This window comes from Canis lupus, chromosome 10 (genome assembly GCF_003254725.2).
Source record: "Canis lupus dingo isolate Sandy chromosome 10, ASM325472v2, whole genome shotgun sequence".
Classification (NCBI taxonomy): domain Eukaryota; kingdom Metazoa; phylum Chordata; class Mammalia; order Carnivora; family Canidae; genus Canis; species Canis lupus.
In genome coordinates this window covers 1,129,104-1,145,039 of record NC_064252.1, presented here as the reverse complement: position 1 = coordinate 1,145,039, position 15,936 = coordinate 1,129,104, and the positions used below count along the sequence as shown (strand labels likewise).

Below are 15,936 nucleotides of genomic sequence, written 5' to 3'. Positions count from 1 at the left end.
AGAGGGAGAAGCAAACTCCCTGTGGAGCAGAGACCCCAACGCAGGGCTCCATCCCAGGACCCCCAGATCATAACCTGAGCTGAAGGCAGATACCCAGGTGCCCCGGTTCAACTACATTTTTAGTGTGGTTCTTTTACAAATCTGTTTTTGTCAGTTCTAGAAGTTAAAGATTCATTAAGGGTTCATTGGTTTTATTGCCAGCCATTAAGTTCTAGCAATAAGAAAGTATAGCTTGATGGATTTCTGTCCTCTAAGATGTTCTAAATCAAATTTATTTTGTCTTCAAACACTTGAATAGAATTTCATTATCCTTATTGCTCAATCAGGTACCACACCTTGTGCATGGCATTAGTAGGCCAAAACTTCAGGAGAAATATTTGTCCTTGTTATCTCAAATCTAAATTGTAATTATTGCTTTAAAGAGAATTACTGGGGAGAGGATCACTTGAGTAGTTTTTAAGTTTAAATAGCATCTATTTCCATAGTTTGTCCATTTGATAAATGGTGATAAATGTTATATTCAACTTCCTAAATTACAAAGTACCTCCAAGGAAGGAAATAAAGGCAATTATTTGCTATAATAGCATAAAGGTATTATCTACCAATTTAATTTGAGCTGGTTTTAATTTCTTCTATTTGGTGGCAGTTCTTTTGATAAGCAAGTGATATGAACTTCATCGTATGCCAACCTTTAATGCTGTTATTAACCATGACTCACCAAGCATACTAAGCAGGAGAACATAAAGGCTAGGAAAGAAAGGAGAGGCAGACACCTTGTCTGAGGCCTCTTCTAACCCCCTAAATTATTTTATCCTAGATAATGATTTTCAGGCCTGTGGATTTCAAATTTAGACATTAACTACACTTTATTCATTGTTGAGAGGTCTGTTCTCAGAAGAGTGAAGGGCATTCTGTATCACCAATAAATTTCCAGCCCTTGGGATGGCACCTGAATGTGGTAGAAGCTCAGGAAATAACTTTTGAATGAATACATTTCAGAAATGGATGTTTTGTGAGTGGGTCTAGAGATGAAACAAATTAATGTAGTAATTCATATGTTAAAAATAAAGGTAAACTTCTGCACTGGCAGGTGGGACCTGGAGAAAGATTTCTAGAGATGACAATGCATTTAAGATACTGTCAGTCTTGCTTTGCTGTTAAGCAGTCTTTTCTGAAGTGAAAGCCATATCGTGTCACATGCTTACAAGTTTTGTTGTCAATCTGGATAATTTCATTATGTGAAGAACCTATCCAGAACTTCTTTTTTTTTCCTATCCAGAACTGTAACCTAAAGTTTTTAGCCTCAAAATTCAGTGACTTAAAAAAAAAAAATTCAGTGACTTCCATACTCCATTTAGCAACCCATTTCCATGGCTGTGTGTTGAATGATCACTAGTTCAGAAGTGAGAGACCTGTAAAGCTGCTTCCACTACAGCTATAACAGCTTTGTTGAGTGTATTTGTCCCTCAGTCATTGTTTTTTTGTTTTGTTTTGTTTTTTGTTTTTATTAAAGATTTGTTTGAGAGAGGGACAGAGTGCACAAGTGGGAAGGACAAAGGGAAAGGGAGAGAGAATCCAAAGCAGACTGCATACTGCGCATGGAGCCTGACGTAGAGCTCAATCTCCTGACCCCCGCCAAAATCCAGAGTTGGGACATTCAGCCATCTGGGTACCCCAAGATTTTAAGTAATTTCCCCAACCTGGGACTCAAACTCAGCCCACTTGAGCCAGCCAGGTGCCCCAACCATTGTTCTTTGTTCTCAAAACTAGTAAGCCTCGAAGCTCTAGTTTCATCCTTTCCTTCTTTGGTTCGTCTTGAATCCAGTGGTTCTCAATATATCAAAATCATGGGGCTTTATGATAACATGGATTGCTAGGTCCCATTGGTAGGTAGACAGGCTTTAGTAGGTCCATGCAGAGACCAAATTTGCACTTTAACTGATACTTGAGGTCAGTGATTTCTGAAGAGTGGTCCCTGGACTTTGCATCTGTCTTTCCTAAGAACTTGTCAGAAATACAAATTCTGGGCCCCCAGACAGGCCTACTGAGTCAGAAATGGGAGGGCAGAGGAGGCCAGTCATACGTTTTTAAGACATCTTAAGCTTGACAATGACTGTTTTAGATCTAAAATGCAGATTCTGAATCAGTTGGCACTGCAGATATATCAGCTCTGTCCACTGTGACTTTCTGACAAAGGAAATGTTCTATATCTTTGATAGAGCAATTACTAGTCACATAGTTACTGAGAATCTGACATGTGGCTAGTATCACTGACAATTTTAATTTTTCTAAATTTAAATAACCCCCTATGGCTAGTGTTTTATCATAATGGCTAAGTGTTGGGATCCCTGGGTGGCGCAGCGGTTTGGCGCCTGCCTTTGGCCCAGGGCGCGATCCTGAAGACCTGGGATCGAATCCCACGTCGGGCTCCTGGTGCATGGAGCCTGCTTCTCCCTCTGCCTATGTCTCTGCCTCTCTCTCTCTTTCTCTCTCTCTCTCTCTCTCTTAAATAAATAAATAAATAAATAAATAAATAAATAAATAAATAAATAAAATTAACATAGGTCAGAGCACCTGGCTGTCCCGGTGCATGGAGCCTGCTTCTCCCTCTGCCTATGTCTCTGCCTCTCTCTCTCTCTCTCTCTCTCTCTATCATAAATAAATAAAAAAATAAAAATAAATAAATAAATAAAATTAACATAGGTCAGAGCACCTGGCTGGCCCAGTTGGTAGAGCATAGGACTCCTGATCTCAGGGTTGTAAGTTTGAGCCTCATGCTGGGTGTAGAGATTACTTAATATCTTCAAAAAATATGTCAAAAAATGCTATTAGGGAACACTTGGGTGGCTCAGTTAAGTATCCAATTCTTGAACTCAGGGTCACAAGTTAAAGCCTAGGGCTGGGCTCCATGCTGCATGTGGAGCCTACTTAAAAAAAAGTGCTATTAGGGGACGCCTGGGTGGCTCAAGCGGTTGAATGACTGCCTTCTGCTCAGGGCATGATCCCCGGATCCAGGATCAAGTAAGTCGCATCAGGCTCCCTAAGAGGAGCCTGCTTCTCCCTCTGCCTATGTCTCTGCCTCTCTGTGTGTGTGTGTCTTTCGTGAATAAATAAATCTTAAAAAGCTATTAGGTTGAAGGATAAGTGATGTACTAAATATATATATATATATATATATATATATATATATATATATATATATATATATAAAAGCATTTGAAGAGCACTTAGGCAGCCCCTGTGGCACAGCGGTTTAGCGCTGCCTGCAGCCTGGGGTGTGATCCTGGAGACCCGGGATCAAGTCTCATGTCGGGCTCCCTGCATGGAGCCTGCTTCTCCCTCTGCCTGTGTCTCTGCCTCTCTCTCTCTCATGAATAAATAAAATCTTAAAAAAAAGCCAGATTAGGTCTTTGTGGTTCCTATTGTCCCATGAAAAGTAGCTTGTATTTCACATAAAATAGGTACCTTGGGCTATCTGGGAATCAAGAAACATGAAATAGGACCAAAACATATCAGAACTCTAAAATAGATGACACTATTTGTTCAGAAAGGTCTATCTCATTTCAAGTTAATCAAATTTGTTTACTTTTATTTTCGTATTATTTACAAATATAGCAGATTCACTAATTTCAGAACAAGGTATAAAGTTGCTAAGGGCCATCATCAAGAGCAAAAATAAGTTAACGAAATTGAGCATAATGGAGAAATAGTTCATCTACCTTAATAACATTGAAAGTATTTAGCATTGGAATTTGAGATGTTTAATGATAACCCAAATGTCCAAGAAAAAAATTATTTGGTAATCTGCTAAGAGAACAGAAATGTATGATGCATTTCAAAGGGTAATGAGCTGTAATCTGGAAATTTATGAAAATCTTTGACACCTGGGTTTAGTGAAGTGTCACTATAAATGTTTGTTGGTTCATAATATTTTGGCCAAGACCAAAGTTGGTGATACAAAACCAAAGGATCTTTTTAAATTATTTTTAAGGATTTTATTTATTTATTCATTAGAGACACACAGAGAGGCAGGCCCCACACAGGGAGCCCAATGCAGGACTCGATCCCAGGTCTCCAGGATCACATCCTGAGCTGAAGGGAGATGCTTAACAGCTAAGCCACCCAGGCGTCCCCAAACCAAAGATCTTAACACTAAGTCAATAGTAAGTAAAAATACTAGCTAACACAGATACAGTGCTAATTATGTGCCAGGACTGTTCTAAATACTTTTTTCATTATTAATCTTAAGTCTCAAAAGAACCCTATGAGATTATTCCCATTTTATTATCTCTTTTATAGGTGAAGAAAGTGATGTTCAGAGAATTTAACTCTCCCAATGACATCTAGTAAAGAGCAGAAACAAGATTTTAACCTAGTCTGGCTCCAGTGTGGGATATCATGGCATAGCTACAGAAACTTCAACTCTTAATAGTTGAGGTCATAATATATAGGGACCTATTAACTGGGATGCTGCCCAGAGTAATGGAAAGAGCATGGATCATAAATCAAAAATGTGTATCATGTCTTAAGATGCAGCCCACTCAAATTATCTTTGGACCCCCCATCTTCACCATGGAATGAATTCCTAGTTGGTTCTTTTCAGCCCTTATTTTATAGAATATTTGTGATTGATGCTATTGACCACTTTCTCAACATTCTCTTTCCTGATTTTTAAAAATATTTATTTATTTATTTATTTATTTATTTATTTATTTATTTATTACAGAACATCAAGGGGGAGGAGGTGCAAGGAGAGAGAGAGACAGACAGACAGACACTGACTCTCCAGCAGACTCCCTGCTGAGCTCAGAGCCTGACCAGGGCTCAGTCTCAAGACCTTGAGATCAGTTCCTAAGCTGAAATCAAGAGTCAGACACCCAACAACTGCACCACCCAGGTGCCCCCCCTTTATTTTTTTAAAGATTGATTCATTTTAAGATTTTATTTATTAAAAAAAAAAGATTTTATTTATTCATGAGAGACACAGAGAGGCAGAGACACACAGGCAGAAGGAGAAGCAGTTTCCCTGCGGGGAGCCCGATCTGTGACTCCATCCTGGGTCTCCAAGATCACACCTTGGGCTGAAGGTGGCGTTAAACCGTTGAGCCACCTGGGCTGCCCGATTTATTTCATTTTAGATTAAGAGTGAGCTAGAGCATGGGGAGGGGCAGAGAGAGGAGTGAGAATCCAGAAGCGGACTTACTGGCTGAGCACCAATCCTGATCAGGGTCTTGATCCTAGAACCCTGAAATCATGATCTGAGCTGAAATCAAGTCAGCTGCTTAACCAATTGAGCCATCCAGGTACCCTTCCCCCTGATTCTTCACATTATGGTCCTTGGTGTTATTCCTCTGCTGCTTCCTTTGTTGTTTAATTTTTCTTTCTTTCTTTTTTTTTTTTTTGAAGATTTTTAAAATTTATTTATTCATGAGAGACATACACACAGAGAGGCAGAGACACAGGCAGAGGGAGAAGCAGGCTCCATGATGGGAGCCCAATGTGGGACCCGATCCGCGTACCCTGAGCTGAAGGCAGACGCTCAACTGCTGAACCACCCAGGTGTCCCTCATTTTTCTTACCTGCTCCATACATGTTGCTGTTTTCTTGGGTTCTTTCCCTCTTATTAGGCAAGATTACCATGAGGACCCCAAAATTAACATTCTCTTCCTGTTTTCTCCTTTAATTCTTTGATAGCTCTCTCTACATGCCAAACAGGAGACTTTCTCACAATCATGCAGAAAGAGAACGTATGGGAGCTGGTGGGACAAAGTCTGGGGAGCTAACACCACGATAAACTCTATATGGCCACACTTATTCTAATAGATAAAGGGTCTCTCCAACCTGCCAAAATCAATACTACAGAAAAGAATGCCCTGGGTTTTCTGATTTTCCTAACTCAAGGAACATTTCCACACACTTATCTCAGCCCTGTCTTCACTTCCTCAGCCCTGTCTTCACTTCCATCCAAAGCCCTAAGAGCGGGCTCCTGCTAATCTTTTTACTACTATTTCTCTTTTTTCCTTATTTCCAACCTTCCTGACCTGCAGTTTTAAAAAAAGAACATAGTTTCACGCAAACATGTGCTTGGAATAGTCTACTTTACCCTGGAATTTCTACTTGGTTTCACAAGTATATTCATCTCCTCCACTTTAAGACAATTCCATTGCATCTCTAGGTGGCCCAAATTCATCCCTTCCTTCTTCCTGTACCCATTTTACCCTGCACTAGTCGTTTCTGCATCGTTTTCTGTTTAAAAGGTTGGTACTGGGGCACCTGGGGCACTGGTGGCTCAGCCCATAGACCATCTGACTCCTGATCTCAGGGTGGTGAGTTCAAGCCCCACATAGGGTGTGGAGCCTATTTAAAAAATAAAAATAAAGGCAGGTCCTAAGTCTTAATTTTACCTTTATCTCTTCAATTTCTGGCACACACACACACATCTGTTAAATGACCGGGTTAGACTAGTTTCTTTCATTGTACAGTACTAAGTGTCCGGATTCCTGACCTCCTGAACTACTTGGAAGCTTCCAATTCCACTGCTGCAAAAGAAGAACCGTGCTTTGAGTCTAGAGAAGGCTCCTGAGTTCCCCAAGGTCACCGTCAGGGGTGCGTCCCGCCCCGCAGACCGTCGCCTAGCTCAAGGTCCCTGCTAACGTGAGAGCCCAAGGACAGCCAAAGACAGCCCGCGTGCTTCACGACAGGAACTCGGCCCCGGTCAGAACGTAGTTCCGCCAAGAACGCTCTCTAACTGGCATCTTTGTTATCCAATTATATCTCGAGGTTCCGAGGGTGGACCTAACCTGATATTGCCCAATGAAAACAAGGAATTCAGATTGGCACCGATTTTGACCAATGGTTGAAAACATCAGAGATTATTAACCTATAGGAGCAGCACTGAGAGTGATGTTCAGCAAATTCATCCAATGGCCGTGCTTACTGCAGAGTGGGCCCCGCCCCAACGGGGGAGTCGGCTGCCCGCACCGCTGCGGCGCTTAGTCTCCACCCGGGCTCCGCCATGTTGGGCTTTGTGGGTCGAGTGGCTGCTACCTCGGCCTCCGGGGCCTTACGGGGACTCGGCCCCTCGCCGCTACCCCAAGTCAAGGTCTTGCTGCGGGCCAGCCCGGCAGCGCTCCAGTCCGGTGAGTGCCTTCCTCTGGGAGCCGGGTTCGCTTCTGCCGCCCCATGACCTTGAGCCGCAGGCCGCTTGTCACTCGGGCCTGAGGCATTTCTGGTGACCGAAGGACGTCCGGGCCGGCGCTCTGCCCTCTAACCGCGGGCGAACAAGAATAGGTCGCCTATGGGAGCCTTCTTCGATATAATTCGCCTCATTTTGGGAAAGGGCTCTCTGTGACGCGAAGTGTGGGCAGGTGCCTTGACTTTCCCTTGGACGGGGGCCCGGAGGCCGCGAATAATGGAGTTTTGTGCATGGGAAGATTGTGCAGGCGCCGTCTTGGTTCCTGCGCGGCCCTCCCTCCGGACTTGTCTTAATTGAAAGCAAGAGGAGGCCGGTCTTGGGCCGAATTTGCCAGTTCATGTGACCATTAACTGCCCTCACCCCAATTTCTTCCAACTTTTTTTTTTTTTTTTTTGTCTGTTAGCCAGAGACTATGCCACCCAAACATCTCCTTCGCCGAAGGCAGGCGCTGCCACCGGGCGCATCGTGGCGGTCATTGGTGCAGTGGTGGATGTCCAGTTTGATGAAGGACTACCACCCATCCTAAATGCCCTGGAAGTGCAAGGCAGGGAGACCAGGCTGGTTTTGGAGGTGGCCCAGCATTTGGGTAAGTAGAATTTCTTAGGAATTGTAAAGAACTTGTTGAGTCCCAAGTACCCCCCAAATCAGTCCTCCTTCAATGACGATTATATCAAAATGACTTTCGTTCTTCTGAGTTTGCTGAAGCTACATTTCAGGTACTGAGAAGGAGTCTTGGTTGCTTTAGGTCTTTCATGCCAGCTGAACATTAAATACCAAGCCTGCTTGTCCTTCTGTATAACCTTGCAATATCTTCAACTAACAGGTGAAAGCACAGTGAGGACTATTGCCATGGATGGCACGGAAGGCTTGGTTAGAGGCCAGAAAGTCCTGGATTCTGGTGCACCAATCAAAATTCCTGTTGGTCCTGAGACCTTGGGCAGAATCATGAACGTCATTGGAGAACCTATTGATGAGAGAGGTCCCATCAAAACCAAACAGTAAGTATCCCTCTTGCTGCATTTACATGCAAAGGAACTACTTTTTTTTTTTTTTTTAAGTAAGCTCTACACCAGAATTGGGGCTTGAATTCAGAAGTCACCTGCTCTACTGACTGAGCCGCCCTGGCACCCCTCTGTAGTTTTGTATATGAAGGCAACACCTTGTAGTGTAGCAAAATGTTCCTGCAGAGACTGCTTAAAATGCTGATATATTGTTTGTTTGTTTTTAAAGATTATATTTATTCATGAGAAACACAGAGAGAGAGGCAGAGACCTAGGCAGAGGGAGAAGCAGACTCCTCACAGGGAGCCTGATGTGGGACTGGATCCCAGGGCCCCGGGATCACGCCCTGAGCCAAAGGCAGATGCTCAACCACTGAGCCACCCAGGCGTCCCTGATGTATTGTTATCAAAACCGTAGATATAGTTTCTTAAGAAAATTAAGGATGCAAAAGTTCTGATTGTAAAAAACAAAACAAAAAAACCCTGCTGCTTAGGACTCAAGTTGATTATGTGAGTTTTAATTCCAATGGCTGGGATGCCTGGATGGCTCAGCGGTTGAGCGGTTGAGTGTCTGCCTTCAGCCTGGGTAGTGATTCCTGGATCCTGGGATCGAGTCCTGCATCGGGCTCCCCACAGGGAACCTGCTTCTCCCTCTGCCTGTGTCTCCACCTCTCCATGTCTTTCCTGAATGAATAAATAAAATCTTTTAAAAAATCATAATAATACCAATGGCTGAGGTTGTGGGGTTTCCAGAATTGGTGGGTCTTTGTATTTCCTATTGACGCATGAAGAAGTGCTGTTAGGTTAGGGCTTAGCAAAAGGAAAATCTTTTTGACTGTTAAAGTTGTTAGAGATTGCGATTATGGTTTCCTGAGATAATGGAAATGGAATCCCCTTTATTGCAGAATGTTAGGCGAGGTGCCAGATGCCAGCTTGTGTGGAGTGTTGTATAAGAGATGAGAATTGAGAGAAAACTTTCAACAAGATGAATAAAAAGACACTGATCCTCTCTACCTACCTCTACAGATTTGCAGCTATTCATGCTGAAGCCCCTGAGTTTGTGGAAATGAGTGTTGAGCAGGAAATTCTGGTAACTGGTATCAAGGTTGTGGATCTGCTGGCTCCCTATGCCAAGGGTGGCAAAATTGGTAAGTTATTTATAGTACATATTTTCCAAACCTAATGTGGGAAGAAAAATCCTGCAGTGTAATAAGTAGGTACTAAGATCTATCCCTCACTGATGAGTAGCTTCTGACTTTCGTTCTTCTGAGTTTGCTGAAGCCAGATGCCATTCCTGAGAAGGGAAAAGATAGAAAACTAGTATAATTTTTTTTTCTAAGTTTGCTTATTTGGGAACACACAACGCTTAAATATTGCTTCTTTTCAACCTCTTCCAGGGCTGTTTGGTGGTGCTGGAGTTGGCAAGACAGTACTGATCATGGAGTTAATCAACAATGTCGCCAAAGCCCATGGTGGTTACTCTGTGTTTGCTGGTGTTGGTGAAAGGACCCGTGAAGGCAATGACTTATACCATGAAATGATTGAGTCTGGTGTTATCAACTTAAAAGATGCTACCTCCAAGGTAAGTAGTGACCTGGTTTATGTCCACGTAGTTGTAGTGCCAGGAAACCATTTTAGCTGACTGTGTTACTTGCTGAAGCCATGTGTTATGTTTTCATTTTAGTGTCCCAGGGGCTACAAAAATTTGTTTTTTTTCTGCAGCTTGTAATACACTAAAGTATATTTTCTTTCTTCATTGACATTACGTTTCCAAACTTCGTTTTTAGTAGATAGTCCCATCATTTGAAAGTTAATTTTGGGAGTTGGAGATACTTCTGTCTCCAATTAACCCTGTTTTGTGCCTTTCTTCGTTTTATTTCCTTCCTATTTCAGGAGTTTTGCCTTAATGCTGTAAGAAACTATCTTTGTGTTATTTTGAGCCGCATCTCTAAAAGGGAAAAGAAATTTGCAAACCAAAATCTTGACACTTTCTGAGAAGGAGGGTTTTTTGGTAGTTTCTCCGATTTGGAGACCTTGGGTATATGTCTTCCATATTCCCCTGCCAGGTTTTCTGATTGTGTATGATTACTCCAGGTAGCGCTGGTGTACGGTCAAATGAATGAACCGCCTGGCGCTCGCGCCCGGGTGGCTCTGACTGGACTGACTGTTGCCGAATACTTCAGAGACCAAGAGGGTCAAGATGTACTGCTCTTTATCGATAACATTTTCCGCTTCACCCAGGCTGGCTCTGAGGTAAGAAGCCTCGAAAGAACCTATTTCCTGGACTTCTCTATGGAAAGGTGCAGATGAGGCTAAAGATGTAGACACCTAATACCTTTGTTCTTTTTCTTTTTTTTCTTAGGTGTCTGCTTTATTGGGCAGGATCCCTTCTGCTGTGGGCTATCAGCCTACCTTGGCCACTGATATGGGTACCATGCAGGAAAGAATCACCACCACCAAGAAGGGATCTATTACCTCTGTACAGGTAAGAACAATGAAATGGTTGAAGGTCTAATTTGTATAGAGGTATATACAGGAAAGTATACAACCTAGTTGCTTATGTCTCAAGGTTTTGACCAGGTTAATGAGCTCCCCAAAATAATGTATAAAATTCTATGTGTGCATGTTAGAGACCCTAGAAGGTTAAGAAATGCTCATTTGAAGTAGTTGAAGACATACAGGTGAATGTGGATCACAAAGTAGTGGTTTCTAGAAAGCCTTAGGAGTTTGGAGCTGCATGGAAACCGCATTAATCATGTACTGCACCAAAGTGCCACACCACACATCTGCAGATATAGATGATGTGTGTATGTGTATATATACACACATAGCAAGATTACTTTGTCTAAACTGTTGTGACTTTCAGTGAACCTAGTGAACTGCTGTAGTCATGCAGGATTTTTTGTTTTTAACTGAAACTGTGGGTATCAATAAAATAGAGTTAAAATGGGGGATGAAAAACAAAAGGAATGACAATGAATCTTTGAGCACAGCTTAGATCATCTATATGCTCACTCAGCAGGTATTAGGGATGATAAGGCTATTTTTGAGGTTGAGTCTCGAATGCTAAAAGATGATGAGAGGTCAAAAAAGGGTGGCTTAAATCAAATTACTTGGTTTCCTGCTGCTCCTCATGGGGTCTTGACTCACTATAGGCTATCTATGTGCCTGCTGATGACTTGACTGACCCTGCCCCTGCAACTACTTTTGCCCATTTGGATGCTACCACTGTGCTGTCCCGTGCTATTGCTGAGTTGGGCATCTATCCAGCAGTGGATCCTCTGGATTCTACCTCTCGAATCATGGATCCCAACATTGTTGGAAATGAGCATTATGATGTTGCTCGTGGGGTACAAAAGATTCTGCAGGTGAGTAATGCAGGTGAGATCAGTGGCCATAAAGTCATACGGTGGGTTTTTGAGGACAATATTAATAGCAAATCTTTCCTGGTGACCTGTGTGATTTGCTTTGGAGCAAGGAAAGATGAAATTACGACTTTCTATTAGTGTGAAGGAGAACTCTTGGGTTTCCAGGTACTTAGGTTTGGAATCCATTTTCTAATGGCACCAGACTAGAGGGGAGGATAAGACCTTGATCTTAGCTGAGGGCCTTCAGGATCCCAAGTATGTAACTTCACTACTAACTTGTTTACTTTGTGAGGTAAGGTGCTAAAATGCTTTGTACAAAGCGCTGGGTACAAGGTGGTATTAACCCTTAGGTTTCTGTCCAAATTTGAAAAAATGAATATTGGGGTGCTTGGCTGGTCAGTCAGTAGAGCATCCAACTCTTGATATCTGGGTTGTGAGTTTAAGCCCCACTTTGGGCATGGAGCCTACTTAAATAAAAAAAGAAAAATATTTTGTGTAAGTATTTATTCAGGCCTTTCTTGTTTTCTCACAGGACTACAAATCTCTCCAGGACATCATTGCCATCCTGGGTATGGATGAACTTTCTGAGGAAGACAAGTTGACTGTGTCCCGTGCACGGAAAATACAGCGTTTCTTGTCTCAGCCATTCCAAGTAGCTGAGGTTTTCACAGGTCATATGGGGAAGCTGGTACCTCTGAAGGAGACCATCAAAGGATTCCAGCAGATTTTGGCAGGTGAGATTACGTGTATAAAGCTGAACATAAAATGGCAGAGAAGCTGAAATCTCTTGAATGCTCACTGTGCTATATTCCCATTCCAGCAATCATCAAGCAGTACATAAGTATATTGTGTCTAGTCACATAATTTTTTTTTTTTTAAAGATTTTATTTATTTATTTGAGAGAGAGGCAGAGACACAGGCAGAGGGAGAAGCAGGCTCCATGCAGGGAGCCCGATGTGGGACTCGATCCCGGAACTCCAGGATCACGCCCTGGGCCAAAGGCAGGAGCTAAACCGCTGAGCCACCCGGGCTGTCCCTAGTCACATAATTTTAAAAAATAAACTATTTCCTATCAGTGTTCTTTGGAAATACTCTATTTACTTCTGAGAGTGAACTTGTATTACTTGGTTGTTGTCATTTAACATTTACCGAGTGTTTTCAGACCTAGTTATTCTAAATGAATTACAGGTCCTTATAAGGAAGGCGTGATTACCGTGTTTTTACAAATGAGGAATTTTTTTTTTTTTTAATTTTTATTTATTTATGATAGTCACAGAGAGAGAGAGGCAGAGACACAGGCAGAGGGAGAAGCAGGCTCCATGCACCGGGAGCCCAACGTGGGATTCGATCCCGGGTCTCCAGGATCGCGCCCTGGGCCAAAGGCAGGCGCCAAACTGCTGCGCTACCCAGGGATCCCACAAATGAGGAATCTTAACGCACAGAATATAAAATAACTGGTCCTGATATCCAGCTGAAGTAAAGAGTAAGAATTTGAATCCAGGTTATATGGCCAGGACCATTTGTTCTTAATCCATACTGTATTGTCTTACAAGTTATTTGTGACAGAAGTGTGTTAAAAGATTTCTTGGATGACACAAATTCATCACATTCTGACTGGTGGCCCCAAGTGGTGAAGTATGTATACACTGCAAAAAGTTGCCGCTTCTCACCAGTGGATTTTTTTTTCCATATAGGTGAATATGACCATCTTCCAGAACAGGCCTTCTATATGGTGGGACCCATTGAAGAAGCTGTGGCAAAAGCTGACAAGCTGGCTGAAGAGCATTCATGAGGAGGTCCTTTTGGCAAACTAAGCACTGATCATCCTCGGTGCTGTGCTGCTTGCCCCTAATCTAAGAAAAATCTGTTTGCTCTGTAGGCCACATGAAAGCCTGTGTTCTGTCTGAAGAGTATTTAAAGTTTCCAATAAAATGTACATCCCTCAGAAGTGGTCTATTTCTCTTTGTCCTGACAACACCATCAACACTAAGTTTTAGAGTGGCCGTAAGAAATAGTACAAAGTACTGTCTTGATGGACAACTGCAGGTCTTATGAGGGGTTCCCTGCAGATGATGTGATCTCAATAGTAGGGCCTCCACTTTGGCCCTTTATTTGGCAAAGCAAATCAATTGTTTGCCTCGAATATACTTTATTCCTGCTTGATTAAAAAGCAACAGGGATATTTTTTAGAAGAGCATATGGAGAGGTGATGGGTCTACAGAATGCTATACTAAGAGCAGGGATCAATCAGTGAATTGAAGGAATCCAATTTTTTGTAAAGGATGCTTCTGAAGGATTAAAAACCTGCAAAACTCAAGTCAAGCCTGCTGCCTGCCGCCCCCCCCCCCCCCCCCAGGTCTACCTAAGGTTGCTTTCTCCTTGCCCACCCTTTCACCTTTTTTCAGAAAGTTGTTGACTATTGCCTGATTTATATTTTGGGCAAGCCTAGAGTTGCGTGTGATCCCTTGAGGCAGTGCATGGTATAAAATAACCATGAGGCCTGTCCTGACTCCTGCTAAAATCCTTTAGGAAAGTTGGGGAGATTTAATCTGTTACAGGGCATGGCAATTTCCGGGTTTGTGGGGTTGGCCTTCTAAACTAAATAATGGAATTAGGTAATTTCCGCTTCATTTTAGCCACTAAAATGGCAGGTCAGGAGCACTCCAAAGTACACCTATTTCAGTGTGAACTAAGTGCCTAGTCCCAGCCCAGTGAGTGGTTTCCTGAACTAGGGCCCATCTCCTGCTGCCCTCTGGTGGTAGGCCGGGAGACTGCAAGAACTCTGATCTCACCATTTTGAAATCCATAAAGGCCATTTGCTGGGATGTGGTTCTTAGCTAACGATTGTTTACAAACCAGCTGGGGCTTTTGTCCTGAGGAGGAGCCTGCATCTATAGGCTCCACCCCTGAGGCTTTCAAGCTGGATCGAAGCAGGGCGGGGACAAACATCCCAATTCAGAGGCCCCCGAGGGCTGAAGGTTGGGGAGGGGCCTTGGGAGAGATGCCAGGGGTGGAGTAGGGGCCTGTAAGTTAACTCCCATCTGCCTATGACGTCCTTGGCACTAGTCTCTCCTGTGTCATGATCTGGACAGAAGGTGGAGCCCCTGAGCCGACTGTGCCAGGTCTTTGGCTCCCAGAAAAGCCTGGATTTGGGGAAATGCTGAGTTATGGAGGTGGGGGCACTTCCTCTAGATCCTGACTCCAGTGGGTAAGAAGCTGGTGCAGGAAGGCCCCAAGATATGGGGGCTTTGTTTTCCCATGTTACCCAGATGCAGACCTGGTAACTGATGCTTAAGGTCGTTTGTATCCCTCCATCCCCTCCCCCACACGTTTACGTGTCTCAGCATTCATCGAGAACCTTCTCCCTCTCACTAGCTGCAACTGTTTATTTCCTTCCCCCTTTACCACTCTTCCACCACGCCTCTGGAGTGTCAACACAGATCTAACCTTCCTCCATATTTCTCCTGGTTCTGCCCTGTCCTCGCCTCCTCCTCCCTCTCCACCCAGAGAAAGCCCCGCCCTTCCCTCCTCCCTCCCCACCCCAGTCTGTCACACAGGGACATCACCCTACAGCAGTTCAGGCTGTGGTTCGCAGGAAGCATACATTGGCTTTTTGATTCGTGCTACTTCCCAGCTCACAGTTTAGGAGGATCTAACACCAGCCTTCACGTGAAGGGGGAACCAAGGACAGTGAGAAGCTGGGTGGTCCCAGCTTTGGAGCCCTGCCAGCTGGACATGGGTAAGTATGAGGACCAGCCCCCGGGGAAGGCCTGAAGGATGCCTACCTCCCTCCCTGGCTGACTCAGCAGGGGTGGGGCCTAACCTTTGCTCTTTTGGGGGGTGAAGGAGGGGAAACCGGACTACAGGGGCGCAGGACTCAGGCAGTGAGTCTGCGGACCAAGGGATCAGGAGCACTGACAAGCTCGGGTTCACAGGAAGAGTCTGAGACTCTGCACCTTAAGTGGGGCTCTCCCCGACCTCCCCATACCCCCGACGCCCCAGCCCCCTGCTCCTCCCCATTTGAGCTGAGATTCAAGGAATACTTGACAATATGCACTGCTGGCCTCCCCCCAAAAAGTAAAGCCCACTTTTGGTAGCGTTGGAGGATTTTTAAGGTGCCTCTCCTCCCCTCATTTTCTCCCAGGCCTTTTAAGTCCCGTCGTCTCTCCTCCCCCACCCCGACCCACCACCAGGTGGGGGCTGCACTGAGCAGCTGCTTCCTGTTACCCCAGAGGTTGCTGCAAGGGTGGTGGTGGTTGGGGGAAAACTGAAATAGAGCCGGTTCTCACGGTCCCACAGCGGTCCCACTAGGGCTGCCACTGGCGGCCCCCCAGCGCCAGCCCCAACACCCCGCGAGAGGCAGGCTTGAGGTT

The 15,936-nt window shown here is 44.1% G+C and overlaps 2 protein-coding genes and 2 non-coding genes across 18 annotated transcripts in view; all 4 read left to right on the top strand.

The window, feature by feature from the left end:
* The first annotated feature begins 6,946 nt into the window (after window positions 1–6,946).
* On the top strand, window positions 6,947–13,511 carry ATP5F1B (ATP synthase F1 subunit beta). Of its 15 annotated transcripts, none has more exons than XM_025476956.3 (10): window positions 6,947–7,139; window positions 7,599–7,781; window positions 8,019–8,193; window positions 9,222–9,343; window positions 9,593–9,777; window positions 10,290–10,448; window positions 10,558–10,680; window positions 11,351–11,563; window positions 12,096–12,297; window positions 13,258–13,511. In XM_025476956.3, exons 1-10 carry the CDS (start codon window positions 7,016–7,018, stop codon window positions 13,353–13,355), a joined length of 1,584 nt encoding a protein of 527 aa, XP_025332741.1. In that variant the 5' UTR covers window positions 6,947–7,015; the 3' UTR covers window positions 13,356–13,511. The 15 variants fall into 15 exon arrangements, with proteins under 15 accessions (XP_025332741.1, XP_048971640.1, XP_048971634.1 ...); XM_049115683.1 differs by having other exon boundaries at window positions 6,979–7,139; window positions 10,558–10,674; XM_049115677.1 differs by having other exon boundaries at window positions 6,979–7,139; window positions 12,096–12,293.
* On the top strand, window positions 7,848–7,923 carry LOC112678063 (small nucleolar RNA SNORD59). The gene has a single exon (XR_003147355.1). It is a non-coding gene; the product is annotated as a small nucleolar RNA SNORD59 (small nucleolar RNA).
* On the top strand, window positions 9,428–9,498 carry LOC112678062 (small nucleolar RNA SNORD59). Its single transcript, XR_003147354.1, has one exon. It is a non-coding gene; the product is annotated as a small nucleolar RNA SNORD59 (small nucleolar RNA).
* A 1,602-nt stretch (window positions 13,512–15,113) lies between the features above and the next one.
* The window catches only part of BAZ2A (bromodomain adjacent to zinc finger domain 2A), a 34,761-nt gene continuing 33,938 nt past the window's right edge, over window positions 15,114–15,936 (top strand). Inside the window, exon 1 of the mRNA XM_025476943.3 lies at window positions 15,114–15,302. The gene's annotated coding sequence lies outside the window, so the exon portion shown is untranslated. The remainder of the gene's footprint in view (window positions 15,303–15,936) is intronic.

What these genes read in the sequence shown, in the direction of transcription:
- ATP5F1B (XM_049115676.1), top strand. Translation starts at nt 7,016, where the DNA reads ATGTTGGGCTTTGTGGGTCGAGTGGCTGCTACCTCGGCCTCCGGGGCC. An exon ending in GGAGGTGGCCCAGCATTTGG is followed by an intron (nt 7,782 to 8,018) that starts GTAAGTAGAATT and finishes TTCAACTAACAG; the next exon opens with GTGAAAGCACAGTGAGGACT. An exon ending in TCACCCAGGCTGGCTCTGAG is followed by an intron (nt 10,449 to 10,557) that starts GTAAGAAGCCTC and finishes TTTTTTTCTTAG; the next exon opens with GTGTCTGCTTTATTGGGCAG.